This window comes from Magnolia sinica, chromosome 8 (genome assembly GCF_029962835.1).
Source record: "Magnolia sinica isolate HGM2019 chromosome 8, MsV1, whole genome shotgun sequence".
Classification (NCBI taxonomy): Eukaryota; Viridiplantae; Streptophyta; class Magnoliopsida; order Magnoliales; family Magnoliaceae; genus Magnolia; species Magnolia sinica.
Window position 1 is genome coordinate 28217316 of NC_080580.1, and position 13220 is coordinate 28230535.

General features: G+C 37.9%; 1 protein-coding gene across 4 annotated transcripts in view; it reads left to right on the forward strand.

The window, feature by feature from the left end:
* LOC131253146 (DNA-directed RNA polymerase III subunit 1) overlaps positions 1-9016 on the forward strand; it is a 250463-nt gene extending 241447 nt beyond the window's left edge. For all 4 annotated transcript variants that reach the window (XM_058253999.1, XM_058253996.1, XM_058253998.1 and 1 more), the window contains 6 exons: positions 1330-1485; positions 1574-1690; positions 1834-1907; positions 6801-7005; positions 7151-7353; positions 8620-9016. In XM_058253999.1, the coding sequence (XP_058109982.1) occupies positions 1330-1485; positions 1574-1690; positions 1834-1907; positions 6801-7005; positions 7151-7353; positions 8620-8671 (807 nt within the window). In that variant the 3' untranslated portion in view covers positions 8672-9016. The remainder of the gene's footprint in view (positions 1-1329; positions 1486-1573; positions 1691-1833; positions 1908-6800; positions 7006-7150; positions 7354-8619) is intronic.
* Positions 9017-13220: the final 4204 nt, after the last annotated feature.

Here is a 13220-nt window from a genome sequence, read left to right on the forward strand (position 1 = left end):
AGTAGTGCGATATATCCCACATGTTCAATCTGGTGAGCATTTTTGAATTTCGATCCCTTTATTTTCTGTAAATCATGTTAAATTAGTGTCAATTGTTACAAATCCATGAAAAATCATGGATTGGGAGCTTTGATTTCGAGATTTGGAGGAGATGGGCCGAGTTGCGGAAAATTGAAAAAAAATCAAAATTTCTCAATTTCTCGCAAATCATTTACAATCTTTGTGACCAAACATCAAATCAAACATGTATGTAACCTAATCTAGTGATTCTTCTTTTGCTTTTGAATGTATCGCTTGTGTTTCCACCCGTCTTCTTTTATTTATAAATTATATGAATAGACATTGAATATACTTGCATCAATTCAGTTAGACAACGCATAGATTATGACCCCATACAAAGAAAACCTATTATGTGTACTTGTTTTTTGTAATATTTTGATTTGTAAGTGTGTATTGATGTCTTTTTTAACAATCACCGAAGTTTCATTGAAAAATTCAACCAATTTCCCAATGTTTCCCCATGTTTCCAACAACAACGATACATTACACGATACAACCGATATATCCCATGCAATAACCGATACGTATATCCGTATCGCAAGAATGCAATACGTAACGCGATACCGATATTTTGAACATTGGTTAAGGGTATGCAAAACCTGACCCAACTAATGGATACATGGAGACAAACATAAATAAATAATCTCTATTGTGGACAGGTTGGGTGGTGTATGTTTCAACCCCAGCCGAACCCATTTACTTAAATGGGTCATTTTTAGCCTGAGACTGACCCAGTACCCATTTAGCTTGGCCCGAACCCACCAAAAAAGTGGGTCGGGCCAGTTGACCCAACCTGTTGCCACCCCTATATAGAATTTGATATGCCACATTACTCTATCACACCCATGTTATCAGATTTTTGTCTGGTAACCTATGCTTACTAGAGTATATGCAATGTATTTAAAAATGATATGCCAGTCCAAAAGAAGCTGCTAGTGGTAATTGAGAATGAAATATTAATTCTTCAAAAAATAATAATGAATAAATGCATTACTTCAAAAGGCATTCGATTTAGATTGGATAGCTGGCTGAAAATTTAAGTGCAAACATTTTATAGAATTTGAATCCCAGTAGCACCTACTTCATGAGGCAAATTGTACTTACCAATTTTGATATTTAAATTCCGGTTTACTTAATTTGCGTTTTTTCTTCTCCTTTTCTTTCTTTTTTACTATTAATTTGCAAGTATGGCTTCAAAATTTGTGATCTAGTTTGCTGTATTCCCATGAGGTGTTCGGCGTGGACCCTGATCAATGATTTTCCATCCAGGTTGCTAAAAGTTTGAAGGTTTCATATTTGCCTAGGCGGGAATTTGTATCTGTGAAGCTTGACAAGGCAAAGATTGAAGATTTACAGATGAAGATTTCTGCTTACACTGTTGCACAGTCAATTTTGCAGCATCCAAAAATAAAATTAAAACAACAGGTGAGGGAATGGCATGTTTATTATTTAAATCCTCTGTAGTTTACTTGCCTATGTGTGCTAACATCTCTAGTTTATGGCCATCTCACAGCATATTGAGATTCTGAGCCCGCAGAAGTTGAAACTTTTTCCTCCTGAAGCTGATAAATACACTCTTCGATTCAAACTGGATTCTTTGAAAAAAATGCTTTTAGACGTTATTGTGGAGGTTAGATTCTTGAAGGCCTTACTCTCTTAAAAATTGTCAAAGATTGTCTTTAAAAAGGGAAACTGTAAATGGGTTACTGTTGATTGGAATTGAAGTGGATATTTTGTTTTAATTTAACTTCTTTTTTCGGTTTTAATGCACAGGGCATCCCTACTGTTGAGCGTGCGGTTATTAATCATGACAAGGAAAAGAACAAGTTCAACTTGCTCATAGAAGGGTTGGTCTTTTATGCCTGTGCAGTCTTTATAGATTTTCTATTTCTCTTCAATGGTTCATATGGTTTCATGTATGCATGCATGATATTATTATTAACTCTAGGCCCATGGTTGAATTAGAGAAGAAAATAAGAGAATGAAATTGAAGACGTAAAAGGTGTTTTGTTGTGCTATAAGGGTAATGAGACATGATATATTGTGTGATAGGTAAAGAACTGAGAAAGACATGCAAATGCTAGCAAAAACAAGGGTAAGAAAAAGACATGATTAACTGTGCCATAGGTAAATACTGGAAGGAGAGTGATATAAAAAGGCTATCAAAAATAAGGGTGAGGAATGGTGGAGGCCAAAACCATACTAGATGCAACAAGAGGGGTCTTGGCGAGAGATGATGAGATTTGGGATTGATGGAGAGGCTACTTTCATAGGTTGTTAAATCAAGGCTTTTGTGAAAGGATAGAATGAGTATTAGACCCTTGGGAGTTGGGAGAGTGTGGGTAGTAAAGGTAGCTCTATCAAGGATGAAAAATGGAAAGTAAATTGCGGGGAAAATGAAATACCAATAGTGGTCTAGAGGACATTATGCCAAATTCGATTGGTTTGGTTAACTAGTCTCTTCAACAAAATTGTATGAATGGAAGTGTAAAATGATTTGAGAAGTAGGATAATTGTAATTATTTAAAGAACAAAGGACATGCACAATGGTGCACAAATAAGCAGGGAGTCAAATGAGTTGCATTTTAATGCTTTAAGAGAGGGTGCTGAATGAATGAGTAAAATAGAACCAATAGAGAATTAGTGCTAGGGATGTCAATAGGGCTATGCACGAACCGAGTTAGCTCAGTTAGCTTGCTCGACTCGACTCGAAAAAGCTCGATTCGACTTGGTTTGAAATTGAGTTCGAGCCGAGTCGAGCTGATTTTTTGACCTCGAAAAAAATTTGAACCCAGTTCGAGCTTGCCCGAGCTCGACTCGACTCAGATCGAACCCCAACTCGAATCAAACTCAGATCGAACCAGTACGGTGACTTAGTTACTTTGATATTGATGTTTGCTCACCAAGTGTTTGATCAAATGACTCAACGAAGTGTCAGCTAGTGGCAAGGAAGGTATGTATATGAAACAAATACCCTTTTTTCTTGATTTTGATGTTGCCTACAAGGTGTTTGATGAAATACTTGTAAAACCGCTGCTGTTGTTTTACATATAGTGAGAATTTGAAGGTGCAGTCCATGTGTTTGTGAAAATGCTGCACAGGAGAACTCGGCTTGAACTGGCCCGAGCTGTTGACCGAACCGAGCTGAGCTGGCCAGTCAGGCTCAAGGACCGAGCCGAGCCGAGTTCGAGCTAGGGCCAGCTAGTGGTCGAGTTGAGTCGAGTTGTGCCAAGCTCGACTCAGTTCGACTCATGTACACCTCTAGATGTCAACAATCGTCATTATTTTCTCATTTAAACAATTAATGAAAAAGTATAAAGAGAAGGAGAAAATCTATGCAGGTTTGTATGGATTTTGAGAAGGTCTACAATGGAGTAACTAAGGTGGTTATTTGGTGAGTTCTAAGGTGTAAAGGGATCCTAGGAAGATAAACTAACTTCATTAAATTCATTTATGAGGGTTTTGTTGCTTGGGTGATAATGGCCTATGGTGAGACAATTGAGTTCTTTGTAGAGTTGGGCCTTCAATCAAGGATGGGCATTGAGCTTGTACAGTTTTGCACTTTTTACAGATGAATTAACCGTTAGAAATCAAGAAGAGGTCCCTCTGTCTATGTTGTTCGTGGATGATGTGGTGTTGGTCGATGATACTAGAGAAAGGGAGAATGCTAAATTGGAGGTTTGGAGGAAGGAACTAGATTATACGTTCCAAAGTTGCATAACCAATACGGTAACTGGAATGCTACTATATCAACTCCAAGAAATAATTAGAGGGGTGAGGGTTTAGTTAATATAAATCGCCAGCAGATTAATCAAAGCGACTTGTTTCATTACTTAGCTCTTTACATGAAAAGATAAGAGTCAATGAGGATTATTTCAGTAAAAGTAGACTTGGACGGATGAAGTGGAGATGTGCTTCTATAGTGTTGTTTTCCAATTGAACTCGAGATATTTTTATTAGAAAACAAATATATATATATATATATATATATAACACCAGCCATACTACATGGGGCAAAATTGGGCAATGATGAGGCAACATGAGCAAAGGCTGACCGTTGCATAAATGAGTATATTAAGGTGGGTGTGCAGAAGGGATAGAATCGAGAGTGGGACATACCAGGCAGCTTGGCAGCAGCTCCAGTAGAAGAAAATGATGGAGAGCTGATGACATTATTCAGTAGTGTGCTACATAAATCAGAGACCACCAAGTAAGGGAGGTGACAGATTTTGATGGAAGGGCTTGTGAGGATGATGGTGAGAGGCCTTTTTCACTAAGGATAGGACCTTACAAATGATCAGCAGAGCAAGATTCATAAATAGATAGGGATGATTTTTGCATTAGATGTTCCTCATGGTGGGAGCAACCTATTAGAAGGTTTGGATGTCACATGAACTTAATAGGTTGGATGTTATCCATTGGTTGGGTTGTACTTTGTGTCCAACAGGTTGAACTTGAGACCTACTATATACATACATACATACATATATACACACGCGCGCGCGCGAGAGAGAGAGAGAGAGAGAGAGAGAGAGAGAGATGCTCTCCTAAGAACTAGTTTTCATGGGAATTTCATGAGAACTTTTGACACGTGATGTGGCACAAAATTTGGACTGTCCAACAGATGAGTAACCTCATGAAACCCCCAGGGCTCACTTTTTGGCCTGATCGAAAATTTTGGTGGGCCATAACAAGGTGAGGCAAATCAACGGATTGTGGGTTTCCACATTGCTATATCCCACCAGATTTTGGTTCAAGCCAAAAAGTTAGCCCAGGGGGGTTCATGAGGTGACTCATCCAGTGAACCATCCGGATTTTGTGCTCGCATCACAGGTCAAAAGTTCTTATGAAGTTCCCATGAGAACCAGTTCCCAGGAGCTTTTTTTTTTTCTTTTTCTTTTTTGTGTGTAGACACACGTACATCCATCCAACCAACCGTCCATCCAGTCATGAATTCATACATATACACACATACAAACATATTCACCAATTCTTACTACCAGAGCTTGTCTGTAAGTCTTCATGATGCAGGATATGAAATTAAATATGGAATGCAAGAGATCAAGCTTGAGATTATACCAATTTTAAACAGTCACAAAATTCCACATCCTACATACTATCAAACATTCAAAAAGGGGAATCTAACAGGGTCCAGGCCAGGCCTACACAATTTTAGGGCTGGATTAAATAAAATTATAAGTCAAACAAGCCCAAAGGAGTGTAAGAATCATCCATTCTTGCAAAGGATTGTTCCCAACTCAAGAGATTCACTAAGTTGCAATTTGGGGAAAAATCTAGGGTTTGAAAATTAGGGATAATTGGGATTTGGGACTCTTTAGGGTTAGGGATTTGGATTAAGGGGTTTTTTAGTCAAAAGAGAAGGAAATAAAGGAAAAAGAGAACATGGGAGGAGCCACGTGCGTTGGACAGCAGATGGTCCTGGATGCACGTGCATGACAGGTCGTCTGCACGTGTGTGGGGCCCACAAAGTCGGAAACTGACTTTTAGGCTGGGATCATCCAGGGATGAGCTGCCTCCATACCAAGTTTCGCGTCGATCCGTTGCAAGGCGTGTGCGTAGTACTTCGCCGAAGTTTCGGCCCTTCAGATGCGCTAAAATCTGAAAATCTATTTGTGCACTGCTGTAGGAGAAAACTTGGATACGAAAGTGGGTGAATCTAAAGGTGGAAGAGGTGTAGAGGGTGACGGATGCGGTGTGTAAAAAGTGGAGATGATTTGGAGCAGATGTTGCTTCGCACCATGGTAGTTAGCCCTTCGAGGAAGGGAGGGCTTCGCACCCAATTCGATTCTTCAACTCAAAGAGAGAGAGGGGAAGAAAACACAGGAATTTTTATTTATAAAATATCATTGCAATACCTACATGAATTGCCATATTTATAAGAAAACCCTAAACCCAAAAAAGACAAAATTACCCTTGAGTCATGTATGCGCACTAATACCAAAGCTAAAGCAAATACAATAACTAATCTAAGCAATCAAATCCGTTCATGAAGTTTCTAATAACAAAAATAGTTAAAACTCAAAATCCTAGATCATTTATAGTAGTGGGCCACGATCATGAGATCCGATGGTAGAATCTATGTGATGATCGGGTCCACTCCAATGCTCCATAACGCAGCCCCCTAATTATGAGGCCCTCCAAAGATGTCGTCGTCGATCCAATTCGAAAGTAGGGTCCGCCTTCTCCTCAAATACATGCGTAGAGGGGGCGTGTGCATGATGTCCCCATCACTTCAATGATTCATTCCAAAGATCTTGTAATGAAAATATGGTTGGACGCCATAATTGATGGATTCAAGCTTTGCTTTGATCCTTCCAATGGCTTCTTTGATGCTAAACAGTTTGCTACTCTAAATGCAAAAATCAAGAATGATCATGCCATCCATATATAGATATATGCAGCAATAAACGATCACAGCATTTTGGTTATCGTATGCAGATAATTGATATTTGATATTTGATATTTGTTCATGTATGTTGGCTTTCCATAAAATGTTGCCTTGTTTTTTAATTTTGTTTTGGTTGGGCTAGGAAACATCGCCCTCAATGAATCTCAGGTTAAAATAGCCCCTATTGCACATTAGGTCTTTTCAAATTTGCGTGGTGTGCCAGGATGACTCATCTGTTTAGAATCTACTTGATAAACATGATAAACAAAAGCTAAGAAATTTGAGGCATGCCAGTTTTCACAAATTTACAGCATACATTGAACAATTGCAGTACAAACCTACGAGCAGTCATGGGCACACCCGGAGTTGATGGACGTAAAACAAAGAGTAATCATATCATAGAAATTGAGCAGACACTTGGAATCGAAGCTGCAAGAAAGTGTATCATTGATGAAATAAAGTACACCATGCAAACCCATGGAATGAGCATTGACATTCGACACATGATGCTTTTGGCTGATGTAATGACGTTTAAGGTAAGCGTTTGTTTCTGCTTTTTTTATTTAGATCATCAGCATGAAGTGCTACGAAATAAATCCCATCAGTTTTGATTGTTGTGGTGCTTGTCTGTGCATGCATCGGGATGGCTTTTATTTTTGTGTATTTGTTTGTTTCTACCAGGGTCAGGTGCTAGGAATCACAAATGCTGGCATTGCAAAGATGAAAGATAGTGTTTTGATGCTTGCATCGTTTGAGAAAACGGGAGAGCACCTTTTCAATGCTTCGATTAGGGGGAGGATTGACCAGATCGAGGGAGTGAGTGAGTGCATCATCATGGGCATACCAATGCAGATAGGCACAGGAATACTCAAAGTTAAACAAAGGTATTTGTATGATAAATTGTTTACCTGCATCTTTACCTTATGCTTTCTTGTCTATAGATATATTCATGAATGCATACACGTAGGAGTGTAAATGTATCGGGTCAACCCTATGGATAATTGTATCCAATCCCACAATAAACAGGTATGGATCTTATTTTGTACCCATTAGAGCAAGTCTGGGTCCCAAAGTTCACCCCACTACTAGATTTAAATGAGTCTACCTAGAACAAGCTGACAGTCATTCCATAAAACTATTTATATTTATTACGTATAAAGCTATGAGGTATAAAGCTTTGTCTCTCTACATTCCAATATACGTACAGATATGCAATTTTTTTGTATGATCCAATTAGTCCCTCAGGTGGGCCTTACAATGGGATTGTTTTATGTATTTTTTGGTGGAAGAGATTGAGTTTTTTGAAAGAATGACACTTGTGAAGAAGAGTTTCAAGGGGAGAATTGATAAGAAGACAAGGCCTGATACTGAGCTATATGGAAGTATCTCTAGGTCCCCTGCAAATGATCTTGGTTAGCAAGTGGCCAAATTTTTTTAATATGGTAAATGTGTTATAATGAAAAGAGCGTGTTGTGTGTGTGTGTGTGTGTATGTGTAATAAAAATTAAAAATCACTCTACAACATGTAGCAATTCTTCCACCACCTTTAGATTCAACAATGAAATATTTAAAACCTGAAGAGACTGTTGAAGCAAAAACAGTAATTGATAGCCGTATCTTACAAAATATGCAGCCATTAATTTCTTGCAAGTATGTTTTCTTTCTCATTAGACTTGGAAGGGAATGCATTAAAACCACGGTATGTCAGGTGATATCCTAAAATCTGTAACAAAAAAATTTGAAAAAATGTCTTTATATTCCACTTGTCCCTAAAATTTGAAAAATATCTTTATATGCCACTTGGACCTAAAATGCGGCAAAAAAAAATTGAAAAATGTCTTTATATGCCACTTGTCCCTTGCCTGATTGGTGCCTTACCCTTATTACAATACAGCATGCTGTATTGTATAATTTTCCACATTTATTTCCCATCATACTCATAATGAATTGACATCAAACCAATTTGGTAAATGACTTTCCCTATGAAATTCCTTCTAGTAATGTTAATGGGCTGGTCTTAGCAAAATCAAATTTTGAATAGACCCAGCTCAACCAGGGCCTGTTGGCACCCCTGAATTTCCTTCTGGTCTACATACTTTAATTTCTATTGGGACATGTTTTAGGAACTAACAATAATTTATCAATGGCAGGGATGATCCGGTTCAAGTATACAATCGTCGGCCAGATCTCATTATGGGTTGAGAAAGTGCGTCAGCATCTTCAAAAGATTAAATCAAGTTTGGGAACTCTTCTAGAAGCTCCATTGTTGTTGGAGGTTACAGTAAGCTAATGCAAGTCCATGTAAGACAATTATTGTATTGCTAGCATGCAATTATGCAAACTCTGGCAGATATCATTACATACTATGGACTGAAAGTAGCTACTCTATGCTCAAAGAGGCTGCCCTAGTTTTTTGAGGTGATTGAAGTTCCATTCTTTTATTTGTTTATTTATTTAGTTTTATGAAATGGCTCCCATGTTTATGAAACAAAAGACCTCACTTTGAGTTGGGTGGTTTAAGAAGCCATGACTCACTCTGTGATTTTATTCTTGTGAATTGCCTTCCTCATTTCTAAGTTAAGAAGAGGCGAGAGATACATAGTTGCAACTTGGTTTGATTAGTTTGTGCCTGCCTATGGCCCATTTTGGGCTACTTATATGGACCAGTGTTTTGAATATCAACGATATTGGCCGATATATCCCACATGTGTGATACAAAATGCACAGGTAGGGCCAATATATCCCACCTATTCGATCAAGTGAGCGTTTTCGATTTTCAATTCATTTTTTAGTTATAAATCACATTAAATGGTTACAAACTAATGATTCTTCATGTTTTCCATGAAAAATCATAGATTTGGAGCTTCGATTTCAAGATTTGGGGAAGGGGGCATATTGCGGAAAATTGAGAAAAATCAAAATTACTTAATTTCTCACAAATTAGTTGCAATCTTTGTATCCAAACACAAAATCAAACATGTATGTAACATGATCTAGTGATTCTTCTTTTGCTTTTGAATGTATTGCTTGTGTTTCCGTACATGTCTTCTTACATTTCTAAATTATATGAATAGATGTTAAATATACTTGCATCAGTTCAATTGGACAGTGCATGTATTAGGACCCCATACAAAGGAAATCCCTATATGTGCACTTTTTTTTGTAATGTTTTGATTTCAAGTATGTATTGATGTCTTTTTCAACAATCCTTGAAGTTTCCATGAAATTTCTGACTAATTTCACAATCTTCCAATGTTTCCCAACAACAATGATACATTACGCGATACAACTGATATGTGTGTGTATTTCAAGGTTGCGATACATTACGTGATAACAATATTTAAAACATTGATCTGGACCCAGATTAGCCCATCCAGTGCCCATTTTGGCTAACCAGACCTGCACTCAGATTGGCTTTAGCCCATCTAATGAATGGTTCAAGTGCAATTAGTAATGTAGTTGGATCTTGGTATGACTTTCCTATAGGTTTGATAGGTTGGCCCTGTTGGACATGGCGGGAGGGTCCATGACTGACATGCCTGTTCTTGCAAAAATGTTTTGAACGGCATATGATCTGGAATAATATGGATTAATACCTGCATCTTTCCACCATGATGTAAAAATGTGCTTAAGACATTTTTATACGTATTTGGATTTGGAATGGTGCTGTAAAGGTTTTTTTTTTTTTTTTTAGTCAATCCAGGCCAATGCGAGAACATAATCTTCTCCTTCCGCTGCAGCAGTATTCTCTTCCAGTGGCCTGTTGCAAAGCCTAAAAGAGAACTCTGGCAGAGTATGATACCAGATACGTCGGCATTCGAAACCTGTACACATTGGCATATAACAGTTATGATTGAACATACTTTCTGGAACCCAGTGCTGGTAAGCCACTCCCCAAAATCAGATTGGCTGAACAATCCTGACCCCTGATTAGTAGGAAATCGGATTGCGTGCAGTACGCTCTTACCGTACTGAGTAAACTCTGTTGGGCCCACCATGAATGTATCTGGTCCATCCATGCCGTCCATCCGTTTTTCCATCTTATTTTAGGGGTTGAGACCAAAATTTAAGCATACCCAAAGATCAAGTGGACCATACCATTGGAAACAGTTGGAATAATGACTTCCACCGTTGAAACCTTTCTAGGGCCCACAGTGATGTTTATTTCTCATCCAACCTGTTCATAAGATCACACAGACATGGATGAAAGGAAAAAACAAATAAAAGCTTGATATAAAACTTGTGTGGCCCCCAAGAAATTTTTAAGGGTAGATGTTCAATTCACACCGTTTCGTATGGTGTGTTCCACTCAAGATTTGGATATATTTCATTTTTAGGTTCAATTCCTAAAATTATCCATTAAAATGGATGGACCGAGTGGGTAGAATACATAAATCACGGTGGACCCCCCAGAATTTACTCAGTACCCAATCGGCTTCCGATTAGACACTTTTTGTTGAAAAATGATCGTTGGAATCTTCATTTTTTACTGTCCAATAAAATTTATACCAATCCAATGTTAAGGAAATAGGAATCATTTTTGTTACATGAAACACTTCGATTGGGATCCACAATTCAGAGGGTTTAACTTGATTTGATTATACGTAGAGTATGCCATTCCTATGAGCCAAGTGTGTCAAAGTTTCTTTTCTTAGAGGAGAAGACTTGATTTGATACTCTGGAAGAGCATAACTGTTGATACTCAGGCACTTAATGTATTTATATGTGGCTTATATTAACTTGCGTTAAACCAACAAAACTGTGCAACCCATTGCTGCTAAGTAACACTCCCAAGATCAATCTGGAGAGATTGAATTGAATTACTCATACATCAAGTATGCAATTCATGTATACCATGCATCACACTCAAACAGAATATCAAAGTTTTTCTCAATAGTGAATGGCTTTATTTGATACTCTGGCAGAGTATAAATCTTCATGAATTGTACATATGGCATGTATCAACTCATAGTTGACCAACTAAAATGTGCTTACCAGTGTCCAAGTCACAGTTTTAAATTCATATTGTTTTACCAACCCTTACCACTGATTCACTGACAACTGTTTGTTGAAATATGACCGTTGGGATTTTCATTCCAGCCGTCCATAATCAACAAATTAACAGTTAGAAAATTGAATAACGATAACTTTTGGTTCATGATACATCTAAAATAATACACATAATTTGGACCATTTAACTTGTGTAACCTGGGATTTAAATAAATTAATAAATAAACAGTTAACTCAGCTAAGAGTAAAAGCTCAGCTTATACGCTACTGCATGTGCAAGTGCTACTGTGTTATGTCTATGCCATCCAATCCATAAGGCCTGTATAGCCAATTTTTTTTATCCCCAACTTTTCAGGTAAAACTGTATTATACCTGAACTAATCCGTTTTTGACTTTTTAGCATTTCCATATTTTCCTTTCTGAATGTGCTACTAGCACAACAATTGTGAGAGGCAAGGACCATGATAGTGGCCACGGTCGAGTGATGGGAGCACCGCTCGGTGAGAGACCATCTTGGTACACCATGGAAGCTAGAAAGTGTTAAATGACATTGTCTTTCTCATTTTATAGAAATGAAATTTTTAAAACATTCCCTGGTTACAAGGATAGTTAATGTCTTAAGAGGAAAGATTATTGTAACAAAGAAGAGTAATAAATGATAGAACGTCACAAATCCAATTGCTCTCTTGTGCAAACAACGGTTGAAAACTCAAGAAAACGGCGATCTTTAACACCTTACAACTGCGATTGCCTGCTCATTACAATAGTGATCGCACACTCGTCTAATTCCAACATTGAACACACTCGTGCAAATTAACAACCATCGCTCCAACCATGATTGCAAACACATCCAACAACCATCGCTCCAACCATGATTGGAGATACGTCCAAACTGCAATTGACTGCACGTTCAACTAGGATTGCACAATCGACCAAACTGTGATCGCTGGCTTGTTCCCACAACGATCGTAAGTATTATCGCCTGTATATTCCAACAATGATCGCTCGCTAGTCACAAGCATGATCACCTGGACGTTCCAACAACGATAGCTAATCATCCAAATTGTGATTGCTTTTGCCCATTAATAAGGTGATCACTCATATATGCAAAATGCCGTCTCGTTGAGACCACAATCATAGAAAAAAAAAAAAAAATTAAAATAAAGAAAAAAAGAAAAGGGGAGGGCATAAATTTTGATTCAATTTTTTTAGAGATTCTATTAATATTTGTATTCTTGTTACATTTCAGGTTATGAAATACCACAAGCCCTTAATTACATTCACATGAAAATTAAAACTTTCCTCATTTGGTCTTCTACCAATAAGAAAAGGACTAGACGAGGACTTGATTGTTGGAACATCAGGAAGGGACTACGCGGTGATTCGATTGTTGGAACATGAGGAAGGGAATGCGCAAGGATTCAATCACTGGAATATAAGCAAAGACCATGCTAGAGGCCATGGTTGAGTGTGGGAACACCATCTTCATGAATAGGAAGGACCTTTCTTTAGATCGGCTTTATTATCCTCAAAGACCAGTTTTAACAGGTTAGAACAAATGAAAGGTATTTTCCTTTCTGAATGTGCTACTAGCACAACAATCGTGAGAGGCAAGGACCATGATAGTGGCCACGGTCCAGTGATGGGAGCACCGCTCGGTGAGAGACCATCTTGGTACACCATGGAAGCTAGAAAGTGTTAAATGACATTGTCTTTCTCATTTTATAGAAATGAAATTTTT